Genomic DNA, 14,703 nt, shown 5'->3' on the forward strand with positions numbered 1-14,703 from the left:
CTCTCGTGAAACCATTTTTAAAACTTCGGTGGCGCTCAAAATACCAACCGCCTCTAATTTCACTATTAGCTCAAAATATCTATAAAATTATATCTATCCAATTCAACGCAAAACTTGAACTCTCCCTAACCAGCTAGAACAAAGACAATAATTAACTTCCAAAATTCGATGAAAATTAGACTTCTCTCCGTAAAGTGACATACCTTTTCGCGCGCAAACAACAAGGAATGCTTTCAACCATAATTTTGTCAAGTAGCGACGCCCGAAAGAAAGTTTCGCCTCCAAACCAGCAAACCACATGTTCATCCCCAAAAGGGAAGGAAAAGGCAGCTGCCCGTCGTCTTTTGACCCAAAGTGGTCACTCTGTGGGAACGGAAAAACTCGCCTTATAGCTGAACAAAACTTTCCGCTAGCTTAATAAGAGCTTTACCGTATTCAAACGAAAGTTTACACACTACTATATTAAAATTTAATTTCTAAGATATTAATATTATAATTTCACTATTCACTGTAAGTTAATATATTCACTAAACACTGTAAAATAATACATAACAATTCTACACAACACAGTGAAAGAGAGCTTACCATTTTTAGAAGATAGAAGGAGAAATATTTACACTGCAAATTTAAATCGTAATATACCTTTTACACATTCTTTTCTTTTTCTCACATATATACCCTGTTGTCACGAAAGTTTTCCGCTAAGAATCGTTCTTAATAAAGTAAAAAAAAAAACATGAAAGTAGTAACTTTAGTGCGGGTAGTAACCACTGCCCAAATCTATAATTTTCTGCCAACGTTTTGGTAGTTCTTTTGCCCAGAAACTTGGTGGCCGCCAGTTTAAAAGCAGATCAACCTCATTTCGGACGTCCTGTGCAGAATGGAAGATAGCACCAGCAAGATGTAGCTGCAGGTGGGGAAAAAGTAATAGTACGAAGGAAGGATGTCAGGGTTATATGGTGCGTGTGGCAAAAGGTCCCATTCGAGTTCGTACAAAATCTAGCCGGTGAATGTAGACAAGTGTGGTCTTGCATTATCTTGATCGAACATTATTTTATAGCGCCGGAACTCAGTTCAACGCTTTTCCTTTTTAGCTACGTCAACAAGGACTAGCATCTCGCTATAAACCTTACTGTCGAGGATTTTACTTTTTTCACCATATTACTTATGGTAATTCCACCAGATACAAATCATGATCTTTTTGTTAGTGAAATTACTCTTTGTGACCAAGCCGACGGACCCACCGGGCGCAGACCAACCCCCTTTTCGTCCCGTGTTGTTGAAGTAAATACATTTTTGATCACAAGTGACGATCCAGTCCAGAAATTTGTCCTTGCGTTAATATTCGAGCTTGAGTCAGCTCCTGTGGCACACAGCGATTGAATTTGTACATCAAGTTTATGCTATACACAGAGCGACTAATGGACAAGGCATTAACATCTAACTCTTTAGCAAGCTCTTGTGTGGTTGCATACTGAACTTCTTCCTCAAACACTTGAAGGTTAGCCGGCTAAAGCGCTCTGCTTCTTGAAAGTCACAGTCCTTGTTTTTGCACTTTCTCCACCAAACTTTCATATGGCACAACTTAGGTACCTATATACATGCTTATGACTGTATATATGATTTGGCTGTATACATGATTTAGTGACATTCTGTAGCTGATTTTTTGGGACAGAACTGGAAGTACCTGATGGTTCTAATCTGGTAGCGTGATAGTTCCGTTTCAGATACCTTATTCCTGATAATAGCGGTATTTTTTTTTCAAATTCACAACACAGTGTTCTAACGGAAGTCTGTTTCTTTCAAATGCCAAAAATTGTTTTTGGCAAAATATTATTCAACACACCAACGCGAACTGTTTCCGCAGATGGTATTTGCGGTGGCAGGAAACTTTTGTTACAACCCGATATATCATTTCATTTAAATATATAAATATATATATTTAAAATTTATATATGTAGCATATTATGTGATTTCTTCAAAAACTAGATGGCAAGCACACCTTTTTTTTTTTTTTTTTCAATGGACATAATTTACAAGTCATACTTGGCAACGTGTAATGGTATGGGGGAAACATGGCGGCGGTTTCAGAGCAGACGGAAAAGATATCTCTAAGTAGTTATGCTAAAAAGCATGTTAGGTATGGAAGTATGAATAAAGAAAGTGGACTAAAGAATGAACGGTATATAAAACACATTGTACAGCCGGGTGATACATTACAAGGCCTCGCACTTCGTTATGGTGTAACTGTAAGCTATGTTTTGTTTATTTTTTATGCCCTACTACTTTTCGTGTGAATTTCAAAACTAAGCTATTAGGTGGAGACTTACGAAGAATTAAATTTTAGAAACATTTGCTTGTAGCATGATGATGTAAATTTTAAATATTTGATAGCAAATTATTAACGCTGATTTTTGTTGTTTGACTTCTGAATTAGTATTTGATAGCAAGTTGATGCTTAGAATACTGCTTTCCTATATTCGAAGGAAATATTTATTTATTTTTAACGAGAAGTCATAATTGTTGGATTAGTCATTCGGATTGCAATTTAAATTTTGTTTTGTTTTTGCTGCTATCTCCTGTTTATCATGAGAATTTTTATTCATACAGTAGCTTTTGCAATCGGTAATATACATCATTAAAAGATTTTTTTTTTTTTTTTTCTCTTTTCTTCACGAATAAATGCAATCACGAAATAACGCTTTTTTTTTACTATGTAGAAACTAGTTTTTTTTATGTTTTTACCGCTACTAAGTTTTCGTGCTGTAAATAACTTTTATTTCAAAATGTTTAAGTTTCTTTAACTGCAAAACAGCGAACTTGAGAAATATTCATGATTCAGAAAGTCCATTAATCATAATTTGCCTTCAACAAATGTATCTGTTTCTAATATCCTGCACTTTTAAATAATTCAAAGCAGTGCAAAAAGTTTTATTTTAAATTATTGATGGATTTAGAATTCTGTAATTAAGTGTGCTAAAGCTGGTGTAGATCAGTTATCTTTTTGTAGAGGATATTGCCAGTGTCTGCTGATTAATGAGAATACATTCTAAATTTAGACATAATGTTGTCTATGTTATTTTAACTGTCCCCTCCTCCTATTATTATAAATTGTTTCCCCATCTCCTTTTAATAAATATAATATTTCAAAAAAAATGTTCATTCTTCTGTTTATTCAACATCTTTGAATATTAAATTTTCACATGCATAGCTGCTAATTCTCCCAGTTTTACTGGGACATGCCCCACCAATGGCTGAGGAGTTAAGATCTCTGAATAGTGGTAGTTCGATTCCAAGTGAACAAGTTTGCTGGATGGCTGTTTTTTTTTTTTTTTTTTTTTTTTTTTTTTTTTTTTTTTTGTGGTTTTTCACATGTGTAATGTGAATATAAGTCAGTTTTCTTTAGAAAATCCTCTAAGAAGCTGTTCTTAATGAATAGCCCTTGTGAGCTTTGAAATATTCAAATGTCACTCTTGGCTATTCCGTCATATCTCCTAGTCTCTAAGTGCATCACCAAATGTCCTGGTTTTTAGCTTTTAATAAGAAAAAGTGTTTTTCAGCAGCAAATGGAATTTATGGAATTAATGAAATTTATTCAACTTCCATTCTCCCACCCTAAGTGATTTTCAGTGTAATTTTTCTTACTAAATTCTGTTTGAACTGAACTGTCTTAATTTATAGACATTTGTCAGACTTTATATGAATATTTAATGAATCTTTATAATTAAATATTTGTATTACACCAGTTTATGGAATATTACTATGTTTATCCGTACAGTACTATGTATACCAATTTGGCTAATTTTTAGAATATGGTAACTGGTAGTTTGGCGACATTTTGGAGGCGATAAAGGTTACTACCTAGGACTTTGGTAATAATGTGAGAAGCACTCAGTTCCGATTACGCATTATTTTGTGTGAGGGAAATGAGAGATCATGAGACATTAATGGACGAATTACAGTTGTTTAATCGGAAAAGGGGGGGAAATCTGGAAATTTCGTATTTAGCTATATTCTGTGTTGTGTGAAACGTGACATTAAGGAAGAATTACAGTTCTTTAATTGGAAAAGGGGGTTAATTTGGAAAAGCTTCATCGTGTGTTGTGTGAAATAGTGTTGATTAATTTTCAGATTGCATGGCGCTTTGTAAAGTGAATTCTAAATTTTTAATGCGTTTATCTGATAATAATAATAAGTTGAGATTGTGTGAAAGGAAGGATATTACAAGTTTAAATGGCGGTGCAAGAAATATGGTGAAAATGGACATTTTGTGAAAAGGAGTGTAAGAAAGGGTACTTAGTTTGCTGAAAGTAGTTTGAGTATAGGTGAAATTTTATTAATTTCTTATTACTTGGTGAATAGACTTCTAGTTGACTACTGGATTTAGGATTTAGAAATTAGCAGTAGTACTGCAGCGACGTAATGAAGATTCTGAAGAAGATTAGGTAAGTTAGTATTTTTAATCATTTGAGGATATTATTTTTATGCATTGTTCTAAATGTAAGGAGTAAATAAATTAAAATGGTATTATTTGAAAATTGTTATTAGCAATGATTTAGTTTAAAGTAATTAGGATTGTAATCTAATTTTTATTAATTTAATGTATGTGCTTATTTATATTTTAACTAGTGTTTTTTAATTTAATTATATTTTAATTTAATGATCGTGATATTATGAGTTATATGTTTGTAGTATTTTGGAATATATTTGAGTAGTATACGTTGAGTATTTTCATGCATTTTCGTGAAATTTTTCTAATTTATGAGAAAAAAGCAGTGTACATGGATATAGTGAAGAGAGTGCGCTATGCCATTTTTGTGCAGTTCTGGGATGTTTTTTTAAGTAAAAATAAGTTGACATGTACATGGTTAGTGATATTTTAATTAAATGATAGTTATCTTGTGAATTTTATGTTTGTAGGAATTTGGTATACGTTTTAGCTGAAGTAAACGTGCATGGAAATAATTTAAATATTTGACACTAAGTATTTGTAATGTTTGCGGTATGAATTCGTTGGTGACGTTTATAACATAATAGATAATTTAGAGGTAAAAGTTTTTAGATATTTTATTTATTTTATACGTGGAAATGTTCATATTTGGAAAGGGTATATACTTTTTCGCGATAAGGTAATTTCATATATGTTCTTTTCACCGGGTTTAAAGATTCAGAAAATTGTCATGCATTTTCGTGAAATTTTTCTAATTTATGAGAAAAAAGCAGTGTACATGGATATAGTGAAGAGTGTGCGCAATGCCATTTTTGTGTAATTCTGGGATGTTTTTTTAAGTAAAAATAAGTCGACGTGTACATGGTTTATGTGTATGTGTTATTTTGAAAAACGCGTAAGGAGTATGGTATTGTGCACTTTTTTCCAATTTTGAAGTGAATATTTGTCATGATTAAGCAGTTTTGTTAGATAAAATTTCTAGCATAAGTGTAATTCGGCTAGTAGATTGTTGGAAGAAGTGTTCAGTAGATAAAAAGAAAAGAAACATGTCTTTACTGCGTGAAGACAAAATGGCGGTGGGAAAAAAAAAATAGAGGTTGCTGTAGGAGAGTTTGTCGCCAAATTTTCGCCAAAAAATCGCCAAGTTACCATAATCTAAAGATCAACCATTAATTTTACTTTCATCATGTTTAAAAGTTCTTTGATAAATTAAAGCTTTTCTTTCATACTCAGGATTTGCTTAGTCTGAAATTCAAAGAAAACTACAAAATTAAATGAGCCAAATAACATAAAATTTAGAAGATATTTATGACAGAATTGCATAATAACTAAATGAACAACCTCAAATATACATTATAAATGAAATGTAAGTCTCACTGGAGTTCTTTTGAGATGGTTGAATCTAGCAATGCAAAGACCTCTTGGAAAGTTCTAGTTTTGGCCACTAAACTTTCCTATTTATTTGGATTTCAAGGTTGCCAGCTATGCATATGAGTATAACATGAAAAAGAACAACTTTTAATGAGGGCTGAGTCATATAAAATTGTTAATTTCATTGGATTGGGAGCTTTATTCAAAGAAACTCATTGTGCTTGATATAGTGGTTAACAACAGTGACTATTCTGTTAGTGGACCTGGATTTAAATCTCGGAGCAGGCATTGTTTGTAAGGATATAGTATCTGTGCGACATAAAGGTACTTAAAATATTGACAAGCTGAGTCCTTTTGAGTGACTTAGCTTGTCAATTAAGTATTTTAAGTACTTTCATGCTGTACAGACAATTCCGAGTCCTTTACTGAGTCCTTTTGAGTGATTTAGCATAAGGAAGAGGGTAAGATACCCTTGGATCTATTTATTCCCCAGGATGCTTTCAATCAAAACTGTGATGGAAGTGTGTAGTTAGTGAGGTAGGACTGTAATTGTACAACCAGTGGTGAAATTCTGGTGTTCTACTTACTTCTTTTTGTCCTTGAGAGGAATTTTAATCAAATGTGTATTAAACTAAAACTTAAGAGATTTTTTAGGTAAATTATCATGTAATTATAAAGTACAAAAGTACTACAGTATACATTATTAATTCCTTCCAGATCCTTGGATACGTATCAAACTTTTCCAATAAGAAATAGAGAGAAAATAATTAATCTATTCGTATAAAAAATCAAATTATTATAACACTGTTTAATAGCTAAAATACAAATGTAGTGGATGAAATATATATTGTATATAAATGAAACACTGCACATAATACTTACTGTACAAGTATGTTTCTCTGCTATCTAGTTTAAAAGCAGTTTTTCAACATGTGGTAATGTCTCTGATCTTTAGTCATCAATTTCATCCCCTTCATAATATTAACTGATTATTCATACTTTTCAACAATCTCTTTTTTTTTCTACTCCATGGCGATCCTAACAACGTCCTTCACTGCTTGGATTTTTTCCTTAACTTTTTGAAAACTCATTGTTAATGCATTTACAAAAAAAGTTACATGACAAAACACAAAATTGCATGAAAATTCAGAGTTATAGTGCAAGTTATTTACTGAATAGAAGCGACAGACATGCTGATATTTATGGGCAGTTGTAGCATTGTCTCAAAGAAATAAACAAGCATAACATGCAGTCATGACTCTCCAGACTTGAGTTCGTATTCTAAACAAATGTGTCATACCAAATACAAATTTTCTCATCCAATTAGAATATATACTGAGTTGGATGTATTTCAAAGTGGATTTTAAGGTACTATTGTATTTTATTATGTTAGTTGATGGTGCATTCTGTAATTTTATATGAGGAAAATTCAGATGTATCAGCTAAACTTTATTAATTGGATACAGTAAATTGTTTTTGGTTTGCCTTAATTTATGTAAATACAGCAAAGCCTCGAGGGCTATCTGCCTAAGGGAAGGGATGCCTTCGTGGAGTATTTTCGAAGGGAAACTGGTTTGTATACGTATTACACATGGCGAAAACCACGAAAACGTCTATGCAGCCAGCCCGTTTGCAGGATTCAAACCTTGGACCGAACTGCCAATGTTCAGTGATTCTACTGCTCAGCCGCTGGTGGGCCATCACAGTTGTAATTGTTTTGTTGTTTTCATTAAATAAAGTATTTATTGAATGCAATAAAGCAATTTATTGTACTCCTTTTTATTTCATGTCAAACAATTTATTGTACTTATTGTGCTACTTATCTTCTAATACTTTTTTATGTGATCACTTTCCAATCCAATATGCTTGTTGCAGTGCCCAGGAAGTTTTTTAATTCCAGAAGAATAAATTTTCTTTTAACTATCTTAATTTAGGCTTCTGCAGCATTCAAACATCCGGTTCATTGGACTTGAATTCTTCAAGATTATATAAGTAAATTAAAGATAAAATTTGATGCTACCAAATTTGAATAAATCTGATTGATTAAAAATTGAATGAAAGTTTGCTTCCCGGTCTTTTCTTCTTCTCTGACTCAACAGCCCATGTTGGACCTTGGCCTATCTTCCTTTAGAAGCCTGTCTGCTAAATATTGACCTTAATGTTAGATATGTCGGTTAATCTTTGGATTATGGTAACTTGGCGATTTTTTAGCCAAAATTTGGCGACCAACCCTGCTAGAGCAACCTGCTAGTTTTTGTTTGGATGCCATTTTGTTTTCACGAAGTAAAGGCATGTTTTTTTTTACTCAACATTTCCAACAATCTGCTAGCCGAATTACGCTTATGCTAGAACTTTTATGGAACAAAAGTGCTTGGCTAATCTTTGGAATATAGTAACAGGTAGTTTGGTGACATTTTGGTAGGCGATAAAGGTTACAACCTAGGACTTTGGGAATAATGTGAGAAGTACTGAGTTCCAATTATGCATTATTTTGTGTCAGGCAAATGAGAGATCATGAGAAATGTCATGTGACATTAATGGACGAATTACAGTTCTTTTATCGGAAAAGGGGGTAAAATTTGGAAAAATATCTGTAGTACTATATTATTTTGTATTAAGCTTCATTGTGTGTTGTGTGAAAGAGTGTTGATTAATTTTTGGATTGCATGGCGCTATCTAAAGTGAATTCTAAATTTTTAATGTGTTTATCTGATAATTCAGAAGAATTGGTTGAATGGTGTATGAGTGTAGGATTAATTGCGGATAAGTATGAATGTCCAACATGTGGGAATGAAATGATATTGTGTGAAAGGAAGGATATTACAGATAAGTTTGAAAGGCGGTGCAAGAAATCTGGTGAAAATGGACATTTTGTGAAACGGAGTGTAAGGAAGGGTACGTGGTTTACTGAAAGTCGTTTGAGTATGGGGATTTCTTATTAGTGGGTGAATAGAATGCCAGTTGACTACTGGATTATTTAATCTATACGAAAAGTTTATCCGCCACATAATCAAGATTCTGAAGAAGATTAGGTAAGTTAGTATTTTTAATTATTTGAGGATATTATTTTTATGCATTGTTCTAAATGTAAGGAGTAAATAAAGTAATATGGTATTATTGGAAAATTGTTATTAGCAATGATTTAATTTAAAGTAATTAGGATTGTAAGCTAATTTTTATTAATTTAATGTGCTTATTTATATTTTAAGTAGTGTTTTTTAATTTAATTATATTTTAATAAAATGATAGTTATTTTGTGAATTATATGTTTGTAGGAATTTGGTATACGTTTCAGTGGAAGTAAACATGCATGGCAATAATTTAAGTATTTGCAACCATTTTAATGTTTGCGTTATGAATTTGTTGGTGATGTTTATAATAGATAATTTAGAGGTAAAAGTTTTTGGATATTTTATTTATTTTATATGTGCAAATGTTCATCCTTAGAAAGGGTATATACTTTTTTGCGATCAGGTAATTTCATATATGTTCTTTTTACCGGATTTAAAGATTCACAAAATTTTCATGCATTTTCGTGAAATTTTTCTAATTTATGAGAAAAAAGCAGTGTACATGGATATAGTGAAGAGTGTGCGCAATGCCATTTTTGTGCAATTCTGGCATGTTTAAGAAAACATATTTTTACTTAAGAAAGTAAAAATAAGTCGACGTGTACATGGTTTAGTTATATTTTAATTAAATGATAGTTATTTTGTGAATTTTATGTTTGTAGCAATTTGGTATACGTTTCAGTTGAAGTAAACGTGCATGGAAATAATTTAAATATTTGACACTAAGTATTTGTAACCATTTTTTAATGTTTGTGGTATAAATTCGTTGGTGACGTTTATAATATAATAGATAATTTAGAGGTAAAAGTTTTTGGATATTTTATTTATTTTATACATGGAAATGTTCATCCTTGGAAAGGGTATATACTTTTTCGCGATCAGGTAATTTCATATATGTGCTTTTTACCGAGTTTAAAGATTCACAAAATTTTCCTGCATTTTCGTGCAAATTTTTTTAATTTATGAGGAAATAGCAGTGTAGATGGATAAAGTTAAGAGTGTGTGCAATGCCATTTTTGTGCAATTCTGGGATGTTTTTTTAAGTAAAAATAATTCGACGTGTACATGGTTTATGTGTATATGCGATTCTGAAAAACGTGGCAAGGAGTTTGCAATTCTGCACTTTTTCCCAATTTGGCAGTTAATATTTGTCATGATTAAGCAGTTTTGTTCCATAAAATTTCTAGCATAAGTGTAATTCGGATGGATAGCAGATTGTTGGAAAAAGTGTTCAGTAATTAAAAAGAAAAGAAACATGTCTTTACTTCGTAAAGACAAAATGCTGGGGAAAAAAAAAAAAGACGGTTGCTGTAGCAGAGTTGGTCGCCAAAAAATCGCCAAGTTACCATAATCCAAAGATTAACCTAGTGCTTAATCATGATGAAGATTAGGTGCGAAATTGGGGCAAAGTGCAGAATCGCCCACTGCTTGCCGCGTTTTTACGAATTGCACATACACGGTATCATCCATGTACACGTTGACCTATTTTCACTTAGAAAAACATCCCAGAATTGCACAAAAATGCCATTGCGCACACTCTTGACTATATCCATGTACACTGCTAAAGTCCTAGCTAGTAACCTTTATTGTCTTACCAAAATGTCGCCAAACTACCTGTTACCATATTCCAAAGATTAGCCGATACGTCTCTATCCAGACAGTTTAGCCATCTGAGTTTCGGTTTCTATTTCTGAGGCCTGTTGGCATGTATGTGAATATTTTTTTGGTAGTTCTGTTTTGGGCACTACAATAGGTGACTAGGCCATCTTAATCTTTGGGTGCTGATAAATTGCTTCTCAATACTATTGTGTATCTCCTGCTCTGTTATTTACGATTAACATATGTGATGGAAAAAGAAGTTAGCCCTATTGTTGACAAGTTCAAATATGTTTCTGTATGTTCAGCGAGTCATGTTTAAGTTGAGCTCTTTTTTAAAAGAGAATATGAACTGTCTTACCTATATTTTAATGTATCTCATATTTTAATAATGTACTTGTAATTTAAATCTACTTAAATTATTATCAACTCTTTTGCTATAACTTGCTATAACTTTTGCTATAATTATTATTAACTGTTTTGTATTATTTTATAGATATATGTGCTTCATTTCAAGTATTAGAAATTGTTTTATGGATATTATTTAAAAAAAAAGCTTCTTATTTATATATATTAAAATTCTTTAAACCTTATTGATCTTATATTTAGCTTGAATGCTTATTCATATTCTTCTACATAGTATGCTTAGGTATATAAAGTTAAAAGTTTGCCAGCTGTAAATTTTTTAGTGTGGTAGGGCCTGAGTTGCATATTAAAAATGGGTAATGGGTAAAATTTTTTGTTTAAAAAATAAGCATGTGCTTAGTGTATCAAGAAAGGGATACCACACAAATTTCCTGTGCCAATTTTGCCATGGTTGTATGGTGCAATTAACAAACCCAAGATCTGAAGGAATGGGGAGAAAACTGGTGGAAATGTATGACTGAGCACTTATATCTTTTGAGCCCTTAAGACTTCTAAAAATCTTAATTTGGCTGCTGCTTCTCTAATTAATACTGTATTCTTTACTTGTGAAACTGAGTAATAACCAACATTATTTGTATGTAACATACATTTATATAAGAAATATATATACACTATAGTTTTACTTGTAAATTATGCACAGATAATCATAACCAATATTAAAAGTTTTTCTTATGCTGTTATATTGAAAATGAATGATCCCTTAAGCACATTATGTATAAGCATATTTTATGAATTTTTTATTGATTGTAATATCTTTTCCTATCAGTATAGTTTTCTAATCATGGTAGTCTGTCAGTTGCACCTTGTACTCTTACTGGCTCATGAGTCCTTGATGGCAGGTCTTTCTTCACTGAGCAGATTGCAGCAGTGGCTTTTCAACTTTGTATTGAAGAAATAATTACATTAACAAAATCGTGAAAGTGCAGACATATCTGCAACTGTTGAACATCACAATTAGGATAAGAGATGCTGTTATTCTTGAAAAGAAATTATTAATTAGTCTGAAAATAGAAGTTGTTTTTGATGTCAGACTGTACCTTGTTCTTCAGTAAAACAACATAATAAGAACCATTAACTAAAGTCCCAGGAGTAACATGATTGAGAGCTCACTCACTCTTCTTTGCTGGAGAACATGATGTGTATGACATCAACACATCTCGAGAGCATTATCTAATAGTTTTCCTATGATAATCAGGAACATATCAATCAGTGATTTGACACTTCAGCTATGGGTCAGAGGAATACATCCATACTTTGTTTGCAGAATATAAAAAATGTTTTCTTTTTTCTCATGGCTGAAAATGCATTATGCACATCATAACATGAAATGCCGGCTAGTCAGAGTTTATTACATGGAATGCTCATTTGGTGTACATTTTACATTTAGCCGTTTGATTAACGAGAATGAAATTCACATTTGATACAGCATTCTAGCTTCCATATCAGTTGTTGTAAGTAATATTCTGCAATGAGTCTTGAACTCGCATTATTCAGATCAGATCACTTGTAATTGTTCAATACGAATTTATGGAATTTCTGCTGTATCACTTTAACTGCCATGTATCACATTTGTCCATTATTTTGTTCATCAGAGCTGGTATGGCAGAATTTAGGAAATGCCAAATATTGAATGATTAAGGATATGCAGGGTAACAGAATTTTAAGACTGCAGAAAAAAGCTTAATGCCAATCCTGTTCATCAGTTTGGTACTCTTCTGTTATCAGGATGGAGTTTAGAAATGTATGTATGCATGTATATATAGATGTATATGTTCATTGTAAGCATGTATATAAGTATGTGCATTACATATGCATGTGTACACACACACAAATATATGCACATAGATACTTACGCACTTGCATACATACGTATATTCCTGAATCCAGTCCCCCAATAACAGAAGGGTACCATGAGTTTCGTACAATGGAACACAGTTTTTTAAGACTTTATTGCAGGAAAATACATGAGAGCAGTAGAGGGGCATGTGAGCTTTTTGATACATGATAGCAGTAGAGGGGCATGTGACCTTTTTCTTAAATTTATTTCTAATCTGCGAGTCCCTTTTTCTTTGTGGTATTATTTTTGTTTGTTTCTTTCATGAGAAATGCATGTTTTGTGCATCATAATTATGTTTTAACAAACATTACATATTGCATTAAAGTATGAAATAAAGATAAATTATTTGGAGATTTTGTTGAGATTATTAACAGGGAAATTGTATATCAAAATTCCTAATAATGTAAAAAAAGACTTGCATTATAGAGACTAATTGGTGTTAGTAGCACTGAAGTCAAACTAGTTTGTAGCTTGATCAATAATATTTTTGCAACAAGGTTTTGACTATATAATATATTTCAGATGTAGTGGCAGTCTCTTTAAAAGGAATCCTTAAGATAATTTAATCCTAAATCTTATGTAAAAAACTCCTTTGAAAAATTATCGCATGAGAATCATCTAAAAATTCAACTGAGATGAAAGACGAAGAGTATAATGTATGGCAGCTTTTGGGATAAGTTGTGCTGTATAGTTAAATTTTACTTATTATGTTATGTAATTTCTTTGATGTTTTGTGATTTTTAAAATTTTCTCTTATTACTATAAAATGTTTTCGTGTTCATGCGCAATTATATGCATTTTCTGTTTTCTAAATCGTAAAACATTTAATTAGAATTGATACTTTACTTTTATAAAAGTACAAGCCATTTGTTAAAATTTAGGTTGCTCGTCAGTATGTTGTTTCTTATTTTTAAAGGGGTGGGCAAAAGTATATAGAATTTTATTAAATTAAATCTATCCACCTGCCCCAAAAAAAGTCTTCTGTATTTTTATAATTCATTTCACAAGAAAATATATATGCAGCTTTGCCAGATATGATCTATATAGTATTTCTGATCATGAGTTTCTTTTTCTTCTTTGCATTATGCACAACTGACATCATCATACAAGATATTTCTGAAATAGCTTTAGTACTGCCCTCTAAAAAATAAATAATTAAAAGTAGTAGATTGTATGCTACTTAATTATTGAAAATTTAGTTCTGTTTAGGAAAGTAGGCTACTTAAAATGGTATACTGTGTAGTATCGTATAGTTTACTGTATAGTATGAAAATTTGGATGGAACTAAGCTACAATTTAAAAGTAATTAAATACTAGTTCAATCCAGTGTGAGTTAATCCAAATGCAATTAGATTATAAATAAAATATTCCCAGCTGCATCAGTAATCCAAATGCAATTAGATTATGAATAAAATATTCCCAGCTGCATCAGTAGTTTTCTTATTTCCTCATTTATACTGTAAATAGAAGCAGACTCTCTCATAACTTTTTCCAAAAATGCTGTTTTCCTAAAAAATGCTGCTTTCCATATTTTTTTAGAACTGTGAGGTTTTTAAATTAGAATATTCAGTTTTTTTTTTTTTTTTTTTTTTTATTATTAAAATTTGAATTTAGCTTTTTATCAACAATTTTCATTATGCTACTGAAGTCTCACTTTTTTTTTATTATCCAAGATCGATTAACATACAATATCCTAGGACAGAAGAACATAGTTCCCAAGAGTCTTAATATAATAATGTTATTCTACAATATTTTAAAAATATTATAAAAGAGTAGTTCCCCCCATGTCAATAATGAATGCAAACTAAAATACACCAATTTTTGTTGATGAGTCCATTAACAAATTCTTTTATTGATTAACCCTCTTACCAAAAGATCCATAAAATAATGTGTTCATCATTTAATCTCAATGTATGTAGGGAATCACATCGGCACTTAAATTCTGTGATGTA

At 31.5% G+C, this 14,703-nt stretch overlaps 1 protein-coding gene across 1 annotated transcript in view; it reads left to right on the forward strand.

Moving 5' to 3' along the window:
- Positions 1-2,054: 2,054 nt before the first annotated feature.
- The window catches only part of LOC118179777 (lysM and putative peptidoglycan-binding domain-containing protein 2-like), a 56,901-nt gene continuing 44,252 nt past the window's right edge, over positions 2,055-14,703 (forward strand). The window contains exon 1 of the mRNA XM_035348937.2: positions 2,055-2,249. Within this exon, the coding sequence (XP_035204828.2) occupies positions 2,076-2,249 (174 nt within the window). The 5' untranslated portion in view covers positions 2,055-2,075. The remainder of the gene's footprint in view (positions 2,250-14,703) is intronic.

Source organism: Stegodyphus dumicola, chromosome 3 (assembly GCF_044657685.1).
Source record: "Stegodyphus dumicola isolate Sdum_Otavi_A_Nest chromosome 3, ASM4465768v1".
In the NCBI taxonomy this organism is placed as follows: Eukaryota; Metazoa; Arthropoda; class Arachnida; order Araneae; family Eresidae; genus Stegodyphus; species Stegodyphus dumicola.